The sequence below is a fragment of the Hibiscus syriacus genome, unplaced genomic scaffold, assembly GCF_006381635.1.
Source record: "Hibiscus syriacus cultivar Baekdansim isolate YM2019G1 unplaced genomic scaffold, ASM638163v2 tig00110195_pilon, whole genome shotgun sequence".
Taxonomy (NCBI): domain Eukaryota; kingdom Viridiplantae; phylum Streptophyta; class Magnoliopsida; order Malvales; family Malvaceae; genus Hibiscus; species Hibiscus syriacus.
In genome coordinates, this window is record NW_024062621.1 from 1,156,461 (window position 1) to 1,180,679 (window position 24,219).

General features: G+C 34.4%; 2 protein-coding genes and 4 pseudogenes across 2 annotated transcripts; 2 read left to right on the plus strand and 4 right to left on the minus strand.

Moving 5' to 3' along the window:
- The first annotated feature begins 3,130 nt into the window (after positions 1 to 3,130).
- Positions 3,131 to 6,048, plus strand: LOC120218077 (annotated as a pseudogene).
- An 815-nt stretch (positions 6,049 to 6,863) lies between these two features.
- LOC120218078 (DUF21 domain-containing protein At4g14240-like) lies at positions 6,864 to 7,250 on the minus strand. Its single transcript, XM_039215060.1, has one exon. The coding sequence runs from the start codon at positions 7,245 to 7,247 to the stop codon at positions 6,864 to 6,866; it is 384 nt and encodes a 127-aa protein (XP_039070991.1). The 5' UTR covers positions 7,248 to 7,250.
- LOC120218012 lies at positions 7,250 to 9,436 on the minus strand (annotated as a pseudogene).
- A 3,948-nt stretch (positions 9,437 to 13,384) lies between these two features.
- Positions 13,385 to 15,437, minus strand: LOC120218103 (beta-amyrin 11-oxidase-like). Its single transcript, XM_039215075.1, has 4 exons — positions 15,167 to 15,437; positions 14,610 to 15,090; positions 14,193 to 14,543; positions 13,385 to 13,642 (listed from the first exon to the last, which is right to left on the minus strand). The coding sequence occupies exons 1-4, from the start codon at positions 15,415 to 15,417 to the stop codon at positions 13,400 to 13,402; spliced, it is 1,326 nt and encodes a 441-aa protein (XP_039071006.1). The 5' UTR covers positions 15,418 to 15,437; the 3' UTR covers positions 13,385 to 13,399.
- A 2,277-nt stretch (positions 15,438 to 17,714) lies between these two features.
- On the plus strand, positions 17,715 to 19,432 carry LOC120218239 (annotated as a pseudogene).
- Positions 19,433 to 19,570: 138 nt separating this feature from the next.
- Positions 19,571 to 23,358, minus strand: LOC120218240 (annotated as a pseudogene).
- Positions 23,359 to 24,219: the final 861 nt, after the last annotated feature.

Consider the following 24,219-nt stretch of genomic DNA (forward strand, 5'->3'; position numbering starts at 1 on the left):
CCCTTTTTCTAACAATTTAACAAAAAAAAAAGAATCAATTCATTCATCTCCATTAATCCGACTCACCAGACACCAAACCTAACATAATTCAATCACGAGCTTTGAAACCATTGGACAAAGACAGGGACGAATGCAAAATTTAATGTTTAGAAGGATGAACTTATAAAATTTTAGGAGGGAGCGAACTTATAAAATTCTAAGGGACGAAAAGAAATTATCCATTGAAAAAACAAAAAAATCCAAAAAAAAATCCTAATTTAAAATTTTCATAAGGAATTACTGTCCCACTCATCTCTTTGATCCATTCCTGCATAAAGGGAATTAAGCAAACAAACAAGAAAATAATGTTTGTTCTTGCAAATCATAATCCAGTACTTGAAGACAGCCTACTCATCCATTCCATTAGTGTGGTCAACAAAGAGCTACGTTCATATATTAACAACCACAATATATGCTATTCCTAGCATATGAAAAGAATGAGGAAAATGGTATCATAGAAAAGTTTTAAAAAATGTGGGGTTTGGGTACACTATACAAGATAAGGCTTGGTATAATATGATTCGGAGATTCATTTATAACATTTTAAGAATGTTAAGTTGACTATGGACATTGGAGGAGTCAATTTTCGTTATGTGACTCGATCCCATAATAGTATGACTAATAATCTGGCGAAAGCAGGTATGAAGACACGAGAGATGTTTAAAGCTTGGTGCTGAAGTTCTTTGTGCGGATGATCATTTCCTTGTTTCTTGTTTTTGTTGATTATTAGACTGAGCTTAAATAACTTCAATGCATATTTAAGTTACCGAAAACAATAACAAAAGCTAAGTAGAAGCATTTCAAATGCAACCTAAACATTGTTTTTCCTTCTACATGCTGCGTACTCGAAATGTCTCTACGCAAATGGAATGTTCATTTGTTGAAAACTCATAAATGTATAAAAAATGCACTCACCTATGACATGATGATTTCTATGTGACATCATGTGGATTATAGAATCTGACTGTTGTATTATTGTTGGGTGGATCAACATCTGTCTCTTTACCCATCTTCTTTTTCGATGGATATTATGTTTTATGCCATAAAGAGATTTCTTCAATAAGTAGACATAGTCTTCATTTCTCGAGACTATAAAACCCTCTTATTGTTGCATGTAGTTGTCTTCCCCAACATCTCCATGTAAGAATGTTGTTTTTACATATACTTATGCAAGTTCGAAATCATACATGACAAAAGTATCAAGTAACACTTGAATCAAACTCGTTTAACAATTAGAGAAAACTCATATGATAATTGTATGATTGTCATAATTATTTTGTTATTACATACACATTATTAAGTGAATACTAAAAAGGTTTTTCTCCAACTGAAATATATGATAAAAATTTCATAAAAAAAGTTTGACTTTTCCCAAATTTAATTTCTTTTATAAAATTCTGTCGGAAACTGTTTGTTTTTCTTTTTTTGATGGTTTCTTTGGCTGTTCTTTTGCATGGAAATGGGACATGATTTCCCATGTAAGGTGTGACCCTAAATCTCTATTAAAAGGTCAATCATTATTGAAAGCTCGATGATAACACTTGTGGGGGCAATTAATTCCAAGAAAGGCGTCCTTTTCTACTCCTTTTTCTCATGTGAAAATAAGATATAGGAAAATGAAGCGCCAACAAACATTGACAATCCATATTGATATCGATATTAGGATTTAACTAATATAAAGAGATAGATCTTGATTAAATAATTTGAGCGATCTATTTAAATTAGTGTTTTTGGTCATGAAACGTATCAAATAACTTCAGTGATAAAAGAGATGATTATTTTTCATAGAGGTCATGGATTCAAGTAGTTTCGTCTATATGATGTGTGCGTTGTCGACAGGTTAATAAAATTCTGAACATAAAATACCATATAATCATCTCATACTATTAAAAAAAAATTGATTTTGATAATTCGAATCAAGTTGTTGGTGCCACCCTCCTCTTCCATTGTTCACATGACTACAACTCTTAGGTGCATATCTAGTACCCGTCTTGTCTAGTCATCATCCAATTTTGTCCGCCCTAAAATTGTTTTGAGAATGAACACGTATATTAACATCACAAAATTTTTATATGATGTAGTTACAAATAGTATTTTAAGATGGACAAAATCAATAAAATATATAATTAACCGAACAAAATTCAAATTTTAATGTAGATACTTACCCTAAGTAAAGAGTGGATCCGCCCCAAACCACTCCGTCTGCAACCCTTAAAGACCCCCTCTGGAAACCCTAAATAGCCTCAAACTCATGACTCTCCTAATACATGAAACCCCAAACCTATGACCCCGCATGTTCTATAAAGCCTAATATTGAAGTTTAACCCCCATTTCCCGATGTTGCACTTCAAATTAGAAAGAAGAAAGCGATGATAATAATTTTAGCCTAAACTATATGAATGGACAATAAAGTGTAAATTTTTTTAGCACTTAAGTTTCAAAAGTAATGAAACGGTCAAAAGAGCCCTAAATCATTTAAATTCATATTATTTTATGTTTGTTTATGTTTGTTTTTTATTTTAACGAACTAATACGAACAAGAAATTATATTTATTAATTGTTCATATTATGGATAAACTACAAGTTTAATACCCATCTATCACTTTTGTTCTGTTTTGGTCATCCAACTATTTTTTCTTCAAAATCATATCTAACATTTAATTTTGGTTTTATTTTGATCACATGCGGTTAAAATTCTCATAATTTGTCTTGATATATTTTAATTATTTTGAAATATACCATCCATTATCCCTCACGTGTCCATCTTCCCCCTCCGTATAATCTCATATTCCTAGGATGAGTCTATAACGAACGTAGTATACCAAGAAACATGGACACGTCCCCCCTAACAACCCTTCTTTAAAGATAATAATTTTTAATTTGAAATATCTCATTTTGTACGACCCATTATCCCTCACATATCCATCTTCCCCTCCATACCATATATATAAATCTCATATTCCCATCAGAAAAAATAACATAAAAAACCACCTTCACTTCAAAACCTTAAAAAACACCATAACCCTCGTCCCCCCCCCCCCAATATTACCTTTCTATCAACTTCGGTTTTTGCCTTGAACATGAAATCAACATGGATCCCAAAGCTTCGACTACGGCGGAGATGCTCGAGGCTGGTGAAGGAGCAGCAAACCCGGTTTTATATTATATGGAGGTGCACGGTGTTGCTTCTACGTCGGGAGGAATAATCATGTCTCTCAACAGTTGAAAGCACAAATTAAAAAGTAGAGAAATTATTTACGCCTAAGTTTAGCTTCTTTTTTTAATAGTTACGATGATTATAAAGTAATATCTATTTAAAATATTTTTAATTAATTGATAATGTGTATACATCCTGTAAACTCCAATTCATATCTTTTGGAGATAACAATATTTTCTAGTTTAGCTTTTGTCAGAATTGTATGCAAGCTTTTGTAACAACAACAACAACAAAACCCTATTATCATATGCGATGGGGTAAGGGGAGGTAGTATAGTAGGTTGTCCCCAATGCCAGGTTGAGAGCAGCTTCCGTGGAAGATCTCCGACCGTCAGAAAATTTAAAATAAAGATACAATACAATGCATGTATAAATAAATATATAAATACATAATTGAACAGTCTTCTTATACCGTCTTCATATACGCGTCTGTAATGAGAAGTAATCCCTCAAAACTTGTGAAATATGTATTAATGTTCTGATGGGCTTTCTTTTTCAAACTCTGAAGTTTGTTTTCCAGCTCTTTATCAGCTTCAACAATCATTCCTTATCTGGAAACTCTGAAACAAATTGTTTGGAGGTTTACTGATTTGGGAGCTGTGGACCTCTTTGAGAGGCTTTTTCTCTTTACAGGTTAGCTCCTGAAATTAAAAAAATTATGAAGCTTTTAGAGAAGTTTGTGAAGAATTATCTGATAGGTTAATTTATTAGATCTTTCAGCAATCTATATTGTCTTCGTGTCAAAGTTTTATCTCCCGTATTATAGTACTTGTACACAAACACGAGTATTTATATACGTCCTGACTCGAACTCCTAACTTATTTTTAATAAGTTACCGTTAAGCAACTATGATATTGCTTGAGCTTCGGGAGATTCGAACTCCGAGTGTAAATGTTGGTATGTTTTTGCATGAAGCTCCGTCAATTATTTGGAAAATAATTTTTTTATTATAAAATTATCTTAAAAGATTCGAAATTTTTCCAATGAATTTATACTTTAGTGCATTTCATCATTTGTAAACTTGTTGTTACTCTCTTAAAGTGAGTTTGGTTAGGTGAAATAGTTCAAAATGGAAAGAGGGAAGGAGAAAGTAATTTTTAAAAGTCATAATGTAAACAAATATCCTAACCTTTGATAGTATATGTAAATCTGTCCCTATTATTTTTTTGAAACACTTGACCCCACAACGTTTTATTTTTATTCAAAAGTCACCCCGTTGGATGGAAATCGTTAGTCAACTGACGGTCAACGCAATCCGGCTGACAAAACTTTATTTAACCCATAATAAATGTTCAGCTACTTGTGAGAGCATACAAGTTAGTGATATCTCCGGGTCGTTCCGCTAGGCACCATTCCTTGCTTTGCAGAATTCGAACACCTTTTTGATCATGTTGTTACTACTTTCTAAGTAAAAAATAAAGAGTGTTCCTGTGCTTGATCTGGCGGATGGAAAGATAGATAACATCATAACACAGTCGGCTTCCATTCACATGTTAGCGAAATGCACTGGACTTCACTGGTTTGAAAGTTGGGGAAGTACGAAGCTTTCGGAGATCGGTCTTCCCGCAATGTCCACTAAGGAAATTATCACAGTGAGTGACTATTATCTTTCAGGTTTTCATTTCTAACGATTCCAGGCTTTTTCATGGCCATTGCCATTACTCGTATGAATATCGCACACACGAGTCCTGAGTGTCCCGATGGCCACTGTGCCCTCTCGTCATACATCGTTAAACATTTACTAATTATCATCTACAACCTATGTCTCTGAAGAGCGTCAAGTTAAAAGATTTGTATAAGTTGTATGAAGCTCTATAAGAGACTTTAGTGAATCTCTCTAAGGATGCAGTCCTCTATGGTGCTTTATGCAACTTAACTACTGAAAATTTTGTTTCTGTGTCAGCATCATTTGGACAAAGTTTGGTATTTCTTCCTTTGAGCTGTTCGATTTTACGAGGTCAGACCTGACTTGATTATCATTTAGATATGTTCTAATCTCGTTCTCTTTTTCCTTTTGATCGTCTCTAACTATATCACAAGTTATGGTTCGGTACCTGAGGATCTGTATTTTTACAAGTATTGAGGGTTAAGTAATGTCTGACCACGACACGAGTACGTGTTCAAGGCTTCGGTTTCTTGATTACTTTGTGTTTTTCCGGTCTTTATTTCTTTGCATTTCTACCATTTTAAACCTATTCAATCAAGATGTTAATGAATTGCAATTCGTACTCTAGGTATACGAAAATGAACCAGTGCTTCAGGCCTTTAAGTTGATGAGGAAAAAGAGAATCGGAGGCATACCGGTCATTGAACGCGGAGGGGGAAATGCTATAGGTAACATAAGCCTTCGAGATGTACAGTTCCTTTAAACCGCAGCTGATATCAACCGTGATTACAGGTTCGTAGTGGATTATGCTAAACTTGTGTATCACATTAGATATGAATGCCTATAAAGTGTTCTGAGTTGAAGTCCTTTTGATGCATAGATCAATAACAGCCAAGAACTTCCTAATAGTGGTTCGGAACTACTTGGAGAAACACGAGAAGATATCGCCTATGTTGAGTGGGATGATAACTTGCAAGAGAGATGAAACAGTGAAGGACTTGATTCAGAAGCACGACTCAGAGAAGATCCAGAGAGTGTACCTCGTGGACGATGACGGGAACTTGGAAGGAGTAATCACGCTGAGAGACATCATTTCGAGGTTGGTACACGAACCGTGCGGATACTTCGGTTATTTCTTCGACAGTGTGTTGCCTTTACCTGAAAACAGCAGGGTCTAGAAGAGTAACCAAGACAGGTTTAAGGCTTTTTCTTATGAATAATGAAACAAGAATTTTCTTTGTGAATTTTCTGGTTTTTCATTTGCCTGTGTGTTGGGAGATGCAGATGGTAACATAGGTGAGCCTTTGTAGTTAATTTTCTTCCAGCTTCTGTAAAATTTTGGTGCATTCGAGAACTCAATTTGGATGTGCTGTGCTGCAATGTAATAAGAGGAGCCATCTTCTTGGAATGAATATATAAACAGGAAGTAGTATGGGTTAAATAAGGTTTTGTTTCATTACAAAATTGAGTAGTATGCTTGGCCTGGTGTCAAGAGTCATTTCATTTCATGCCCTTGCCACATGTTTGAGTCCCCTTCCACTCAAGTAGTTTTTATTTATTTTTTCAATCCTCACCAATAGGAGAGTGACACGTGTCGCTCTCTCATTAGTACAAAACTCTTAAAAAAATATTAATTTTTTAATAAAAAAATTTGATGTGTCAATTCCACGTCAGAAGTGGACATGCCACGTCATCATTTGTTTCCACATGTGCTTGCTTAGTCATGGAGGCATTGACCGTTAGTTGACTAACGGTTTTCATCCAACGAAAGTGACTTTTGAATCAAAATAAAACACTGTAGGGTCAAATGTTCCAAAAATAATAATATGGCCAAATTTACATATACTGTCAAACGTTAGGGTTATTTGTTTAAAAAATAAAGATTGTTGGCGATAAGAAAGGAAAATTGAGAGGAAAGATGAGATTTATCTAAAGAAAAGATGAATGCATAATTTAAGAAAATAAGTTGAGTTTAAAATTATTCAAGGAACTAGGACTTTTGTTACAATATTTGATGAGGTTTTTTATAATTAACGATGATTTTAGATGAAGTTGTCTCTTCTTGTATGAAAATATAAATAATTATAGATGAACCATTTGTCGCTGCATCATTCTTGTTTAACGGAGGCTTTGAAGAGGACTTATCGATGTCGACAGTTACGCTGTCCAGCTTCTCGTCCTGCTTGGGTAGAAGAGGATTAGTGAATTGGGACTCTGCATTGGAGAGACTTTTTTCTTCAGCTTTTGCTCCATCAGCTGTTGCAGGAGGATTCTTAACTTTTCCTTTAACCTTGACAACAGCTGCCATATGACTGCTGCCCTTTTGAAACTCATTCAGTATATCGTACAAAGGCATATCAGCTGGAACCCAGTTGAAACATCCCATACATGAATTTTTTATACTTATTAATGGATAGAAATTGTAAAAATTATTTATGAATAACTAGGAAACCTTGGAATTCTCCGGATGGAAACAGCACTGGCTGGTGTCTCGGTTTCAGGGCGTACAGTTAGAAGGCTTTTCACCTTACTCCAATTTTTAAACAAGATTTGAGATGAACAATAAATAAAATAACCAACAAGATCGCGAAAGCCTTAGATGAGACTTCGTGGAAACACTTTTAAGTCTAACACATACCAGCAGAAGTCCGATATTGTTTTTCGGATTCCCTGAGTAGACAGGCACTCGGCTATGACCTCGTGCAAGTATCTTACCCATTGCCTCCCTGAGGTAAGAGATGAATGCACGGGAAACATTACCATATGAATTAATTCGTATGACATATTAGCTGGTATGAAATACAAATTTCAGCACATAATAATGATCCATGCACTAATCCTTCTTATATTAACTGCAATATGAATTGAATAGCAACATTACCAGTCCAACTTTGAATTGACATCTAAAGAGAGAGTTGATTCTATAGGTGTCATAGCCTCCTCAGCCGTCTGTCCAAATATTACAACAAAAACAGGACAAAGTAGTTTAGGATGCTGAAATTGTTTTTAACAAAGATCCCACTGAAGCCATGATGTCAATAAAGAAACTAGCATGAAAATTCTAAAGCTTATGTTAGGTTAATACTGTTCCATTATTGCAAGTTTGCAACGTTAAGTGGCCATTAACACCAGAAGCTACCAAATGATCATCAATCGCTTTAGTTTTATTGTGATGCATACCTTTTCTGTCAGATCTAGTGCTCCACTGATAATCGTAGTCTCGTCATGAGTGAGCTCACCTCCCTTGCCAGCCTAAATAATTAGGCCAATAAAGAATCTACATCATGATAAGAAGATGGAGAGATAGGATGTAATGGAAATTTTCTTCCTGTTCTAGAATTCTTGACAAAGTAGCATACTCTACCAAGGAATTACTATATTGTGAAACCTGAAGCAACATCAAATTGACTTACCTCCTGGCTGTGGATGGAGACGAGAGCTTTTAGTTGAGCCCGCCTAAATAGTGCATCATTATTCCCCAGCATCCAATCCAGAATCTGGAAAACATATATACTTTCAGTGCTTCATCAATTCGAATAGCCTGTTAAAATTACCCGTGTTTATAGTACTTCAATTGCATGTCTATGTTCATACTTTCTAAGAACTACCTAATAATCTAGCCAAGTGTATAAACTTTAGAATAAACTTTTTACAGTATGGGAGTTTAACAGAGTGCAAATCATATACCTTTCCAACGGGATAAGCTATTGGAAAGCAAATAAACATTAAGACCCGCACCACTCCTGATAAATTTGCACCAATAGCAAGCCCATATCTTGTGCAAACTGCTTGTGGAATAACCTTAAAAGTACAAGGGAATGTCTTGTTCAAGGATTCAAAGGATGAAGTGAAACTAATACCATACAAAAGTTCTTCTTCTTCTTTTTTTTTTGAACAGCTTACCTCACCAAAAAGTAGAACGAAAGTCACAGAAAGTATGATAGCAAGATACTCATTGAAAAGCTTACCCAGGTATATAGGAAGGGCCTGCAAATTGGAAATGTTAAAGCGGTCAATGAAATTCAACTTCATTTGAGCATTCTTAATAATTAAATCATACCCAATTGATCCAAAAAAAAAAGTAATTAAATTACTTCTTACCTCCATAGCAACAGCATTGCAAAGAAGCAAAGTCACCAAAAGCTGATGCTGCTTTTGAACCACAGGCAGAATAGCAGCTAAAAACACCAACAACAAAAAAAACTCAAATCCAATATAGTGATGAACAACGATCAAAAGTTAACCATTTCTTTACATATTTTCTATTTTTCAAATAGTAAGTAATAAAAACAAAAGTATAATGCCTTTGTACCAGCTTGTTTTTTCTCAGTGGGAGTGCCGCTGCGTTGAAGAATTTCGAGTTCGACGAGACCGAGGGACATTAGTCCGAGTGTGAGGCCCCGACATCATCCCGGCGAAGAGTACGAAAAAGCAAGAATAGCCTGCGTATATGAACCACCATAGAGTTCCGAACGGCATCCCTCCTCCGGCGGATTGGAATCCGTCAACCGAGTACGCCGCTGCCGCCGTATTTGAAAGCATCATCACCACCAACACCGAATATATCGGATGCATCATGGCTCTGTGTTTCAGTTACGGGGAAGTCCGAGAGAGAAGTGAAGAAGCAGGAAAAAGAGTTTTTCTAAAAAAAAAATCTATTTTATTTTCGTATTTTTGTAGGCACCAAAAATGAGAAAATGATCACACACGGCAGTCTTAATATACGATTAAAAATATGATTGAAAATATTATTAGATGCAATCGGTTTTATTATTATTGAGAGTTTTAATCGAATTTCAAAAAAATGATCGAAAATATTATTAGGCGCTATTAAAATTATTATTCTTGAGAATTTTTATCGAAAATATAAAAAAATAATATTTTAGATAAAAATAATAATATTTAAGATAAAATTTTATCGATTTTATTATTTAAATAATAAAAAAATCGATAAGGTTTTATTTTAGTCTTATAGTAGAGTGCATATTGTAGAACTTCCTCTAAAATGAGAGGGAATTCGACGGGGACACGTGGCAATACGAGAAGGTTTTACTATGTCGTTTTCTGGTATTCGGAAGAACAGAACGGAATTACTTTTACACACGTGGCAGAAAAGTATTGGGTAATTTTGAGGAAATCTTGGTCTCAATGCAACATGTAAAAGGAAACTATTCACATTAATTTGTTTTAAGATAAACTACTGTCATATATCCACTGAACTTTATTTATTGATTCGTTTATTTTATTGGACTTTTAATTTTATTAATTATAATATTAAATTTCAGTTTTACATTCAAGTATGTTACCTCACCGTTAAGTCACTAACGTGAAGATGATATGGCTAATGGATGCTGACATGGCATGTCACACCAAAACGACATTGTTTCGGTGCGGTTGTTCTAATGCTTAAAACGATATCGTATTAGACACTAAACTTTTGGGATGTATCAATTTTACCACTAAACTTTTTAATAATTTTCTTTTTTATCACTACACTTTTCGATCACTATCAACAACCAAACACCATCATTCATTGGTCATAGGTTGCGGCAAAATCAATAGCAAAACGTTCGTATTTTACTCATCTTTCTTCTTCTATGATTGATTTTTCATGAAATCCACTCAAAATCAACGAAAATCCATTTTAAAGTTCAAGGTATTAATACTCTGATCTCTTTTAATGACCGACTGATAAAGATAATTTTGAAGTATGTTGTTCGTCTTCTTGAAATAATATTTTCCACCATTCATATTTTTTTAACAAATACCCCAAATCATGTAAATATAATAAAGTCTTCAAACATATAAAAAATGGTAGATTTTTTTGTGTTAATTTCATCGATTTTGAGTTAGTTTTATGGAAAATTTATCATATGAGAAGAATGAGGAGTTAAATGCAAACATTTTGGTACCAAGTTTGCTGCGAAAGATGATCGGTGACGAGCGTCGATTGGCTATCAGTGGCGGTCGAAAAATGCTTGGTAAAAAAGAAAGTTGTTTAAAAGTTAGGTAGCATAATCGATATACCCCTAAAGTTTAGTGTCTAAAACGACATCGTTTTAGGCATAAAAATAACAGCACCAAAATGATGTCGTTTTGGTGTGGCATGCCACGTCAGTAACCGTTAGTCATGTCATCCTCTCGTTATTGACTTAATTGTGGAGTGTCATAAATGAATGTAAAACTAAATTTCAGTGCTATAATTGGTAAAATTAAAAGTTTAGTGATATAAACGAGTTAATAGACAAAATTCAGTGGTATCTGGTATAGTTTACCATTTTTTATAGTAATACTAAACGTTATTAATTAACTAATCACACTTTTTTACAATATTTTCTCATTCAATTGGAATAAATTTAATTTAAACGATTTTGTTGTTAAGGGATTTATTGTTATTTCTCTTGAGGTCTCGAGTTTGAGTATTACATATGTGTATAAGTATTCATTATCAAATGGTTAAAAAGTTTTAAACAAATATTATCTTATATTTTTCATATTTTTTAAAAAGAAAATATCAGTTTAAAATATCAATTAAATTAAAATAGTTGAATCATTTAAATATTGAAATCTAAAACATTTTAATCGAATTAATCAACTTTAAATAAATAATATAAACCTAAATTAAATGTATTAATATTATCGACCAAACTCATATCCAAACTCAAACTCAAGGCAGCAAGAAATGACGACAAATGTGAAAGAAGAAAGACAGTTCGTTGGTGTGTATATTGGAGCAACCTACAGCAACGGGTAAATCAAATTTGTTTTGTTTGTGTGATAATATTGAGAGTTATATTATACATCGAGTGTTTAAAGTTCTATACATCGAGTGTTTAAAGTTCACACAATGAAGAAGATAATAAATATGATTCAACCATAAATTTTTATATTGACAAAAACGAATTATGATAATTGGAGTATTCAAATTAAAATCTTATTTTGTTAAGATATCGTCGAAGAATGATATATCGATGCCGAAAATAAAATCGTAGAAATAACTTTAACTAATGAAGAAAAAAACTAAAAGAATCTACTAAGAAAGATAAAATGACGTTATTCTTTATTTTTTAAAGAATAAATAAATATATCTTTGAAAAAATTTAGATGCAAATATCGTAACCAAATGTAGGAGAAATCTCTTTAAGATACTGACAAAATTAAAATGATACGTTTACAATCACTTAGAACTGAATTTGAAATATTAAAAATGAAAAATACATAAACTATTAATGACTATGTTTACTATATAAAAGTTGTAACAAATGAAAAGAAAAGAAATGATGAATCTCTTGATAAGGTCAGAGTGATGAAAAAGATTTTACCGTTATTGATATGAAAATTTGACTACATGATCGTTGTAATTGAAAAATCAAAAGATTTATCTCAAATATCAATCATAGTTTTTGAATTCACTATAAGCCCATGAGCATAAAATGAATCAAAATAGAGATACTAAAGTTTTGGAACAAACTCTGCAAAACAAGGTGAACGTCAATAAAGTGAAGTCATTAAGAGTTATACATGAGACGGAAGAAACCTTGATAGATATCGTGAAAGATATAGAGGTGACTTTCACCTACCAGTGCATTCAGAAAAGTTATTTGATCGAGAAATTTGCTAGCGCATTAAAAAGTACAAGATCATTAGTGGTCGACAGTAGTAATAACAAATATGTGGTGATTATCATGTAAAGTATTTGTAAATTGATGAATAGCTTTGTTATAATAGATTACTATATACAAGTCTAGAGAGAGAGTTTTTGAATAGTCTGGGGTGATTACAATATAGTATTTATTCATAAAATTTTTTAGTCATTGACAATGCACACACACCTTGCAGACATAATTGTTCGAACACAAGACTTCAAGGGAGAACAACACTTCCTTTAACCAGTAAGGTCACTCGATAGATTCAAAGATAGAGTTCTATTGTACATAGTCATATAAAAACCTATTGTACACAAGTTATAAAATCGCAATTAAATACAATATACAAAAATTATTAATTAATTAATTAAAATTACTATTGTTTATTGATAACGGCTTATTCAAAATAGAACTAGACCATGGTCATATTATTAATTATTAGATAGTATGCATATTGTCCAATAGCTTTAGGCTACAACTGAACTGATACACGAATAGAAAAGTAACTATATGTATTTTCATGATATGATGACACGTTCATGTTTGATGATCATGGGAGCTTTGAGATCCTCGCAACACAATTGTCCGTAGGAGTTGCCGCAGGAAATTTAACTGGACTTTTCGGATTAATCCGTTCAAATCTGCAAGTTTAGTTCCAGTTCATGAAACCCCTCAAACACCAGCAGTTTTTTATTTGATTTAATCATCTCCATTCATTCTCATAGGATACCTACCTGTAGTTAAGGAGGAAGTAGTGAATGAAGATGGAAAACTCGAGTTTGGCTAGATCACCACCAGGACAAGTCCTACTTCCTGCTCCAAATGGCATAAAACACCCAGATTTTGGTGTATGATTCTGCTTTCAAAGTGAAACATTGACGGATTTTGTGGGTTAAATTACTATTTTCAAACTCTGAATAAGATTAGCGTGGTGTGTTTTACTACTTACATCCCATCTTGAGGGAAGGAATTCATTCGGGTTCGGATAAATTTCCGAATCCTTGTGAAAACCTCTGATCCAAACCATAACTTTCCATCCTTTGGGTATGGTAAAACCATCGAGTTTAACATCGTTTTTCGCCTTTCGAAAAATTGCCCATGGAATACCGGATATTCGGAAGGTCTCATTGATGGCCTATAATTTACAATGAGGGTGACTTGATTCATGATCGGCAAAACATTTGGAAAAAAAATTTAGATATAATGACAAAATTAGTATCCAACATTTGCATAAATGATCATTTTACACTTTATATTTTTTTGAAGTATTTTAGTTTTCAACATTTCAATTTTGATCAAAATAGCTCACGTTGGATGGAAATCATTAGTTCACCATCAGTCAATAAATATTGTTGACGTGACATTTTCATATAAGATTAATTGATGATGTGATATATATCACGTCATTTAAAGTGATGATGTGTCATGTGTCACATCATTTTAAGTGATGATGTGTCATTATATATGTCACATCATCAATCAATCATATTGAAAATGACATCAATAATTTATGTTGACAGTTAGTCAACTACTAGATTTTATCTAAAATAGATTATTTTAACTTAAAATTGAAATATTGAGAATAAAGTACTCTTAAGAAAATAAAATAAGAAATAAAATGATCATTTATGAAAACGTTGAGTTCTAATTTTATTATTATACCAAAAATTAATGACATAACATACCTTTGATGTGTATTCCATCTGTCTAATTTCGTTTAGAGTTAAACCTTTTTGTGAGGATGGTCTTCTCTTTACGATCTCCTCTTGTTCTTCCTTGACTGCTTGTAGGATTTCAGGATGATCGTGAAGGTAAATGGTGAGCCACACCGCAACCTGTGCAGTTGTTTCATGACCAGCTAACAAGAACCCCAGTAGTATGTTAATAATTAGTTCATCTTCCAGCTTTTCACCATCATTGTCTTTAGCTTCCAAGAGTAGGTCGATCATGGCTTTTTCGATGTTCGGATCATCGCCGTTTCTGTATCTTCTTTCATCCAGGTGAGATTGAATGCCATTTACCAATATCTTTCTAGCCTGATATCATGAAAAATCAACTTTTACAAGCTCAAAATGAGATTAATGATGCAACATAAATTTTACCTTGAGGGCTCGATGGAACAAAAAGCCGGGAACATCGACGGGTAGCAGCGAAAACGCTCCTCGGAACACGAGTCCATACTGCTCGATCATTGACTCGGACATGAAATCAGCAGAGCCAGTGAAAAGCTTTGTGATGACCCTGAAACTGATTTTTTTCCACTCGGTTACGTATTCAATTGGGGAGGTGTTATTAGCCCACTCTTCCAATGAAGAAATCATGATGTCCTCGATACATCGGATATACATGGAGAGTGCTTCATGGCCATTGATCGGGGCAGCTAATAGCTTGCGCAAACGCCTGTGCTCTGATTTTGTAATACCAAGAAATGACTTTCTCCCGAATAATTTCATCAAAGACGAAGGATAACCGGCTTCGAATCGCTCGTCGTCCGTCAAAATCTTCCGGGAAAGCTCCGGACTACAAACTATGACGCTTGGATTCCCGAACAAGCTCGTCTTGTAGATCCCAGTTCGACCATACCTGTCAAGTGAAATCATAAAAATTACAGTTCATGCAAAGATCAAGGTTAGTGGAGACAAAAGATAAAGAAGAAGACCTGTGAACAAGGTTGTTGATGAAGGAATCAGGGTCGCGGGATCTGAAAGCTCTGAAAAAGGAAATCATATTCCCAATGAAAGGCCAACCCATATCCCCCGGAGGGAGAGAGCTATGCTTCTTCCTCCCCAACCGAATAACATAGTGCCATTCGTTTATTTGCTTAAGAAAACCAAATAGGAAAACATATGCTCCCGCCATTGCTGCCAGGATCAACCACACCAAATTAAACTCCATATTCTTGCTTGTCATTTTCCCTCTTCTTCCCTTTTGGGTTTATACAAGATATCTAATATGTTGCGACTCTAGTTGATATCGAGTTTCAGCCATGACTCTAGTTTATATCGAGTTTCAGCCATGACTCTAGTTTGTATCGAGTTTCATCCATGGCTGAAGTAAAAAAATCATATCTAATATTTTGACTATTAATTTAAAAATGATATAATAATCGTTTTAATTCTCATAATTTATACATTCTATCATATTAATCATAATTTAATAAATATATGATATTTATATAACTTATCAGTGCTATTTTTAGAATTTATTTTTAGGGTTTCGTTACTAAAATAAATTTAAAGAGGTTTGACTTTTGAGATACCATTTCTTTTTCTTCTTTTTTTAGTTTGGGTTGTTTTCCTCGTTTAAGCCTAAGCTAATTGGATTACATGGCAGAATCAGCCTTTTATTCAACAAGATGTGAAAAATATGTATAGTTATAGGATATATTACAAATTTCATCACTCAATTTTTTATTTTATCACTTAATAAGTTTAGAAAATTTTAATTTACTCGTTGAACTTTCGTTTTACTCCTATTTTGATCATTATGGTGTTAAATCATAAAAAGAAGGACGTGACTTTGTATTGATATAGATTTTATGTATCATCCATGTCTTTTTTTCTTTTTTATTTAGTCGTCCTCTGAAATTTTAAAATTACTATATATTTTAGATTTTGTACGTATTTTATGTTGAAAATATGTTCTCACACCCTTAGAATTTTATAAGTTCATCACTTCTTAAAATTTTAAAAGTTCACTCCCTTTAACATAAAATTTTACATCTGTCTCTAGTCATACAAGTTGTCTCACTTGATTATATTTGGTTATCTATCATAAATGCATTAATAAGTCGGCTTTTGTTCGATATCTATTCATACCATATACATCCATTACTAAGATGAGTGTTGTTTTGGTCAATGTCTGAGTTGACCATCTGGTTTGGTTGAGTGTTGCCGTTGTGATTGTTTCCCAAGTGGTTTGGATTGTTGTTATCCTATTTTTGGGTTGTTAGCTTTCTCTTATGGGCTAACTGATTATTGTTAGATTGTTTGAATGTGTTCAGTCCGTTGGTTTTATTGTGGGTCAAACTTATAATGTTCATTTATAGGAGCATTGGGCTATATAAATCAAAGAAGATTAAGTACGAAGATCTTGTAATATGATGATGCCAATAGGCCTGTAAACGAATTAAACAAACACAAACGATGATATATTCATACTCGTTTATTTAATTTTAACCGAACAAATGATAAATAAACACGAACAACTAAATTAATATAAATTTGCGGGTTTGTCAATCCTTCTTCAAACACCCTTCTCAATAAGCATGTAAACGAACTGAACAAACACAAAGGAGAATATGTTCATACTACTCCTTGTAGTTGGGACTTAGGGTTCTCCTTGCTATGTACTTTGGCCTATTGCTTATATTATAGAGTAAATCAAATTCATGTAGAGTCAAGGCCCGTATTTAACGTATTTTGCCATTTGTTTTCTGTTTACATTGATACATTTTGAGTCTTTCATTATGTTCCTCATAGTTTCATTTCAAATATTTCTATTGATAAAATAGAATATTATCGTTATGTTATTACTTGGTCAAAAAATGCTTGGAATACATATATTGTCGTTGTAACGAAATAAAGCCTCTTGTTCAAATAGGAGAAAGGCAGGCAACAGCGGAGAGCATGGTGCTTGTTTTCATGAATTATTATATTACGTTTTGTGAATTCAGAATTATTTAACGTATTTCAGTCAAATTAAGAAAATTGACAACAAAAATAAAATCAATCATCCACCCAAACAAAACCAAGTCAAATTTTTGTTACTAGTTTAACGAGAATTAACTGTCGAGATATCAAAATATATTAAACCGATAATATAAGGGATTAAAATCAAAAATATTTTTGGATTGGTGATCAAAATCAAATAGACCAAAAATATAAGGACCGCCAATATAGTTTACCCAATAAAAATCGAATGGAAATTGGAAAGGAAAAGAAGGGCAAAACAGTAAGAAGAAAAAGAAAGTCAGCCTGAAAGTCAACCTAGGTTGTAAGTGGAGAGATGGTGGAAGTTGTGCTCACTTCTTTTATTAATATAATCACAGTTTTCACTTTTGGCTTCTCCTCTCCACCAATCCACTAAATTATTTCCCATTTTCCTCTTCATCTAGGGTTCCAATTCATGAACAAAATCTACTGATCCAAACTCATACAACAAGCAACGCTATAAGGTACAATTTTTCCTTCCTTTTCGTTTTACTGTTATAGTTCAGTTTATCTCTTCGATCATCGTTTAATTTTTCGTTCAATTTGATAATTTTTTTTTATGATTTCTTTTAGTTATTTCCTTAAATATAGATTTTGAGGAGGCAAGTTTCGTTTGGTTTTGATTCGTAAGTGATACGGTAAGATGACCTATGAAGTAAGCTGTTGTATTAGGCGCGCGTGAATTGTTTATTTTGTATGTTTCTCTGTGCCTATATATGTTCTTGAATGATTTCTGTGATTGTTTTTGTTTTCGTTTTGGAGTTATGATTCTTTAGAAATTTTATTTTAGTATTTATTGCAACTTGGTATTTTTTTTTACTAAGGATAGCTAGAGCATTCATTAGCTGGGGTTTCTTAGAACTGGGTTTTCGCTGGTTAAATAGGGGAAATGTCTTGATTGTCCACTGTTCTTGCCATTTTCCTTCACTGTTGAGTATGAATTAGTTGAATATAGAAACATACATTTTGGTGGTTTGATTTCCGTCAAGATGAGAAGTGATTCATATTCGAGTTTTCCGGGTTTTGGAAATTCATTTTACTATACTTGATTAATTTCCTCTTAGGATGTTTATGATTGTGTAGTCGTTAAAGAAATCCAGTCATTATTTTTTCTTCCATTAGTTTAGGTTTGCTTTGAGTTCCGGAAATCAGTGTATTGATTTTCTTTTATAATTGCCTAATGGGTTATTTATTGCTCGGTATAGTTGTTAAACCAGTATGGACCAGCAAGGCCATGGGCAGATCTCTGCAACGGGCATTGTTAGTAGTGCAGCAGCGGTTCCATATGGTATAGCCTGTTATCAACCTAATCAAATGATGGGAACCTCGGCTCCTGGATCGGCTGGCTCAATTCAATCCCCTACTCAGGCTGCAGGAGCCTCTGCCCCAGCATCTCAGCTGGCACAACACCAACATGCTTATCAGCACATCCACCAACAACAGCAGCAGCAATTGCAACAACAACTCCAGCGCTTTTGGTCAAACCAGTATCAAGAAATCGAGCAGACTATTGATTTTAAAAACCATAGCCTACCATTGGCCAGGATCAAGAAGATTATGAAGGCTGACGAGGATGTTAGGATGATATCAGCTGAAGCTCCGGTAGTATTTGCTAGGGCCTGTGAAATGTTCATTCTAGAGTTGACGCTGAGGTCGTGGAACCACACCGAGGAAAACAGGAGGAGGACCCTTCAGAAGAATGACATCGGAGCAGCGATTACGAGGACCGATATATTTGATTTTCTGGTTGATATCGTCCCGAGAGAGGATATAAAAGATGAGGTTCTTGCATCTGTTCCAAGAGTTGAAGGTCCAGCCGAGGGTCTTCCTTACTATTACATGCCACCTCAGCTCGCTCCCCAGGCTGGTGCTCCGGGGTATGACTGCCAGTAAGCCTGTTGTGGACCACACCTTTTATGGCCAAAACCCCCGCCCTTATGCTGGTCAGCCGGTATGGCCACCACCACCACAGCAGCAGCAGCAGCAGCCGCCTTCGGATTTGTAAATGTAACCCTAATAGCTACTTAAGAGTTTAAAGGACAGGACAAGTGAATTGATCATAATATCCGTAGTATATTAGTATGTGATTGAATTCTACATGATGTTTGTGCAGTGCTATATTGCATGCATTACAATGTAGCTACTCCTTATATATAGTGTAAAATTTCAAAGATGCTTGCTTTTAATGTAAATTCGAAGTTCAATCTATAACATACTACTTATCTTGAGGCATATTCGATACGAGTACGTATTCAATGAGTACGATCAGATACTTCCAAAACTTAGAGATAAAATAGTGGAAACCTTTGTTTACTCTCTACCCCACACTTCAACAACACCAAGAAGATTGAAATGGCCATTATTTATTCTGTTGAATCCTCAGTTTTTATATTATGATTATCAACATTCCATGCTAAAGTTGTTATTCATAACATGAAACAAAAGTTCTAGCACACAAAGGGACTTTCTTGTTGATGCAGCTTGCGAGTGCGAGCAGGGAAGGACATCCGTGTCAGAGTCCGTTATCAAGATGCCGGACAAATCGACTCCAAACTGCACGGTCAGAAGTAAATGGTAAAATTAAATTTTTATTTCACTTTAAATTTACTCATGATAGGAGAGGTACCTTTGCCCCAAGTGTTCAATGATATCAGTGGTAAGTGTTGATCTTTTTTTATGTTCGAAAGCAAGGGCGGCAGCCTTCCTCAATAAAGCAGAGCCAGCAATGCAACCCAACACAATCGGACTTGTTCGACTGCAATGACACCGTGTTTAAGAAGGCAATCGACGAACAACGGTTAGGCAGAGCAAGGAATATGAAATAAAATCAGGTCAAAACTACCTGAGAGTCTTTTCCCTTTCTGTTTCTGAAATGTGCTGCCGAGCCCAAGATAAAAATACAGCAACACTGGCAGAAAATAAAAAATGAAAAAGATCGAAATTATTTGATGCTCTTCGAAAGCTGACTTCAAGGAAACAAGTTTGGTAAAACGAACAATGCACGAGAAGAAAAACAAAGAGGATGTCCGTGAAGCTTGACAATCCAAACAACTGTTGGAGCAATTTCAAGAAACAAATATACAGATGAAATTCTAATGAATCAGTTACCTTCCAGAAAGTATATCACCTTGGCCACCACAACGCCGTGGAGATCCGTAAATGCTTACGGATTGGACTACATAACACAAAAGGTGTAGCGTTAAAAACAGTTCCACGCATTCCAAACAAAAACATATATAGAGAGAGCTTCAAAAATCCATTCCTTACTCAAAAATTGTAATAAAGAGCATGATTTTTATTAGCATAATACATCTGCGAGTCGGGAGGTTCCGTACCTATTTCACCATCACTAATGAGGTCAGACTTTCTTTTCCTTAAGATAGTTACACCACCGATCCTGACCAACAGAGGCACTTCAAATTAGAAATGTGGTCCTCAATGTTCTATTTCCATCATTCAAAGGGCGAACGACCTCTAAAGGGATACTACTTATCAGCTGATGTGGTATACGATGCCTCTCGTATAAAGAGGCCTCTTACTCTCTATGCAATCATGTTCAGTCACTACCTGGAAGGTGCAGTATACTTCAACGTAGGATAAAAACTAAATGCAGATTGAATCTCAATAATTTGAGAGCTATAAGATAAATTCGTAAGTATGTCAGTTGTGTGAACCATGTCCATATATTGACAGACGATATGATAATAATAATATATTCACGACCAAAAAAAAACATACTGTTTGGAGAGAGACAGCAGTTCCCCATGAGTGTTTTGATCGTTTACATCACCACCTAGAACTTTCTGAACCAGGCGCTTGTATTCGTACACATTTGGAGTCAAGACGCTAAGCCCTACTAACAAGCTCGATATTGTTTGTCACAAGGAAGAGTCCGTCCTAGGAAGTTAAGGTAACAAAATGAAAATCAAAAGCAAATTGCATAAACATTACCCCCACGCCCGACCTCCCTCAAAAAAAAAAAAGGATAGAAACTGGTATGTCGAGCATGAATCTTCACCCGACAGTGCAACATACTTGTAGTTACTGATTACATACCGCGTCTACAACCATTGGAACATTTGATTCCCTTGCACGTGTCATGAGTTTGCTTACACATTCCTGAACATGATATGCAATACAGCAATAGTTAAAATAGTAGCAGATTTTCTACGGCACGAAGTTTTTCCAAAGGAGAACAGATGAAAGGGCTATTCCTAGGAATTCAAGCAGTCCCTAAGAATATTTGCATCAGAAAAAAATAAGCTTGTCTACCATTTCAGAACTCAAGATGAAACTGAACTTTCAACTCGAAGTTCGCAAAACTTGTAAACCAAAATACCAAAAGGAAGCATCATTCAGACTTCGCTCTAAATATTTTTCTAATAAAAAGGTTAGTTAATTTCGCATTAAAGAAGGAGCTACAGAAGAAACTGTTTTTCCAAGAGATTAAAATAACTATTTTTCATTTCACAAGGGCTCTGCTCGGTTTAAGCAGACAAAATGACAATTCTTGGTCAGTGAACCGAGCATGGCATTGCCAAGAACTCCACAAACAGGCATGTTCACAATCAGTATTCAATGGATGTATGTAACTCCACACAAACATGCATTCTTACAGCATTTGGACCATTAAGTACTTTTATATTGCATGTTTTTAACCATGAAAGAACAAAACTAAATTCTCGTGATAACAATCGGGAAAAACGACCTGCAACACTTGAATTTCGAAGAGCCAAGTGAGAAAAGCACACACACCAGAAGAAATGGGTCCCTTCCAAGGCCTGGACCAATAACCAAACAATCAAATCTTTCTATCCATTTATCGAACTCAGAAATAATCTTCTTCGTGATCTGTCTTCTACCCTCATCATCAACATCACTATTTCACATCAAAAGAGCAACACTAGTAAGAAACTAAGCCAATTGATAATATCGAAAAATTAATTTGCAACTAGAGAGAGAGATCACCTAATAGTATATGACTCTTCTAAAATGGGGTGCACAATTAATTCAGGACTATAGCTTTTTATAACCGTGGCAGCACCTTGCGTACAGAAAACATGCGATAAATCCGCGCCCTGCAAGGGTGAATTCAATTAAACTCGAGGATCACTTGTAGATATGAAAACAAGCCCAATGCTACAAATGGAACCACATAGAAGATAAAGGCCATCAAACACTAACAATTTTCAAAGCTGAAATAGCAACGAAGTAAGGTGCACCGGTATATTCACGACACCCTCCGATAACAGCTATGTTCCCTGGCAAATTAGAAAGGGATTCCCATATCAAATTCAATGTTCAATTAACAAAACAATAAAGAAGAAGCATCAAAGAAACACCATTGTAACATTCATAAAACCTCAAGTAACTTCAATCAAGGATTACCGGTAGCGACAGAGGCAAGATTTCATGTCAGGGACTAACTTATAAAATTTTAGGTGACTTAACAAAACAAAAAAAAAATGAAGCACCAAAGAAACACCATTGTAACATACATAAAACCTCAAGTAACTTCAACCAAGGCAAAACATATTATCGATAGAAAATATAAATAAAGCATCTAAATTATACGAGAATTTGATTTTTTTTAGGAAACACAGCCTCGTCGGTCCATCTCGGCTTACCGGCTTGGCCTTTATGTCTTCTAGGGTCGAGGGATGGAGTAATAGCTCTCAAAACACACTCAGCATCAGCCTCTAAAGAGGCTCCTCCACTGGAGCATTTCACTGCTTCCATTCTTTTCTTTTGGTGAGTGATGTCACTGACACTGTACCCTCCTAGGGATCTTATCAAAAACTGTTGCCCCCTTAACACGGCTGATGAAGCTAAAGATGAAAACCCAGAATTCATTCCATGCTTTACAAACATCAGCAATCAAGCAAAGCAGCAATTTTTCCTAAAACTGAACCACAAGAAACGATATGTATATTAGCTATTAAAAATTAACAACAATTCTAATTGAAAAGGTTCTGATCTTGAATTTAACAAATAATATAAATATGAAGGGAATTATGATCCATGGATAATTAAAAAAAAAAACTGAAACTTTATGCAAAATCACCAAAAATAATAGAAATGTACTATGGATGAAAATGGATTGGGTCGTTCGAAACAGCGTGCTCCGATCAAAATAAAATACTAGAACTCGGGCAAAGGCCTAGATGAACGACGGCGTCTCACGATGTTAAGGTATAATTATGTACAGAGTACTTTCACTATAAATAGGGTAAATTACACAAGTGGTCTCTTAGGTTTTTTGTCTGTTCAATTTTGGTACCAATTAAAAAAAGAGTGATTTTGGTCCTTTACATTATAGATCCGTTCGGCTTTAATCACTCAATTGTTAATCACATTAGTCCATTAACAAACGTATGAGTTGGAAATTTTAAAAAAGTCCACGTGTCTTCTTCTTCTTTTTCATTTGTCAAACAAAAGATTTTCTTAATAGTATTTAAGTGATTACAAGGTAGTATCTATTCATAATATTTTTTAGCCAGACGACAACATACACTCTATTGATATAGCTGCTCGAACCGAGACCTCTAAGGAGAATAATACTTCATTTAACTACTGAAATCGCTTGATGGTCGCAATTTTTGTAACCTAATTTTCCTTTTAGCTTCAATTTATATTTGCTTTACTCGTTCTGATATCATAAGTTTGTTTCTTGTTAGTAATGTTTTTGGTTGAACTAAGAGCAAATAATAGCTTATTGGATTGTCTTAAACTTAGACCTTCTGGTATAGGTGTGTTATGGAGTTAGTTGTTTCTCCATTGTTGTGGAATTTTTAGATTAAGATAAACATATACTTTTACCATATTGCTTTCTTTTGATGAAGGGAGAAACTAAATTTTATATTCTCTACTCGGGTTATTCGATGAAGGATTAATAGTGTGTATGTTTTAGAATTTATGGTTTAGGGTTTAAGGTGAGGTTGGTTTAAACAAAATTGAACCATACTCATGCACAATTCATATCAGAATTGTATATTGTTCT

Excerpts from the sequence above, each read along its gene's own strand:
- LOC120218078 (XM_039215060.1), bottom strand. The coding sequence starts at position 7,247 with ATGGGATGTTTCAACTGGGTTCCAGCTGATATGCCTTTGTACGATATA.
- LOC120218103 (XM_039215075.1), bottom strand. The coding sequence starts at position 15,417 with ATGACAAGCAAGAATATGGAGTTTAATTTGGTGTGGTTGATCCTGGCA. Across the intron at positions 15,091-15,166 it reads ATCAACAACCTTGTTCACAG|GTATGGTCGAACTGGGATCT; the intron begins GTCTTCTTCTTT and ends TTCACTTGACAG. Across the intron at positions 14,544-14,609 it reads TGTTCCATCGAGCCCTCAAG|GCTAGAAAGATATTGGTAAA; the intron begins GTAAAATTTATG and ends TCATGATATCAG.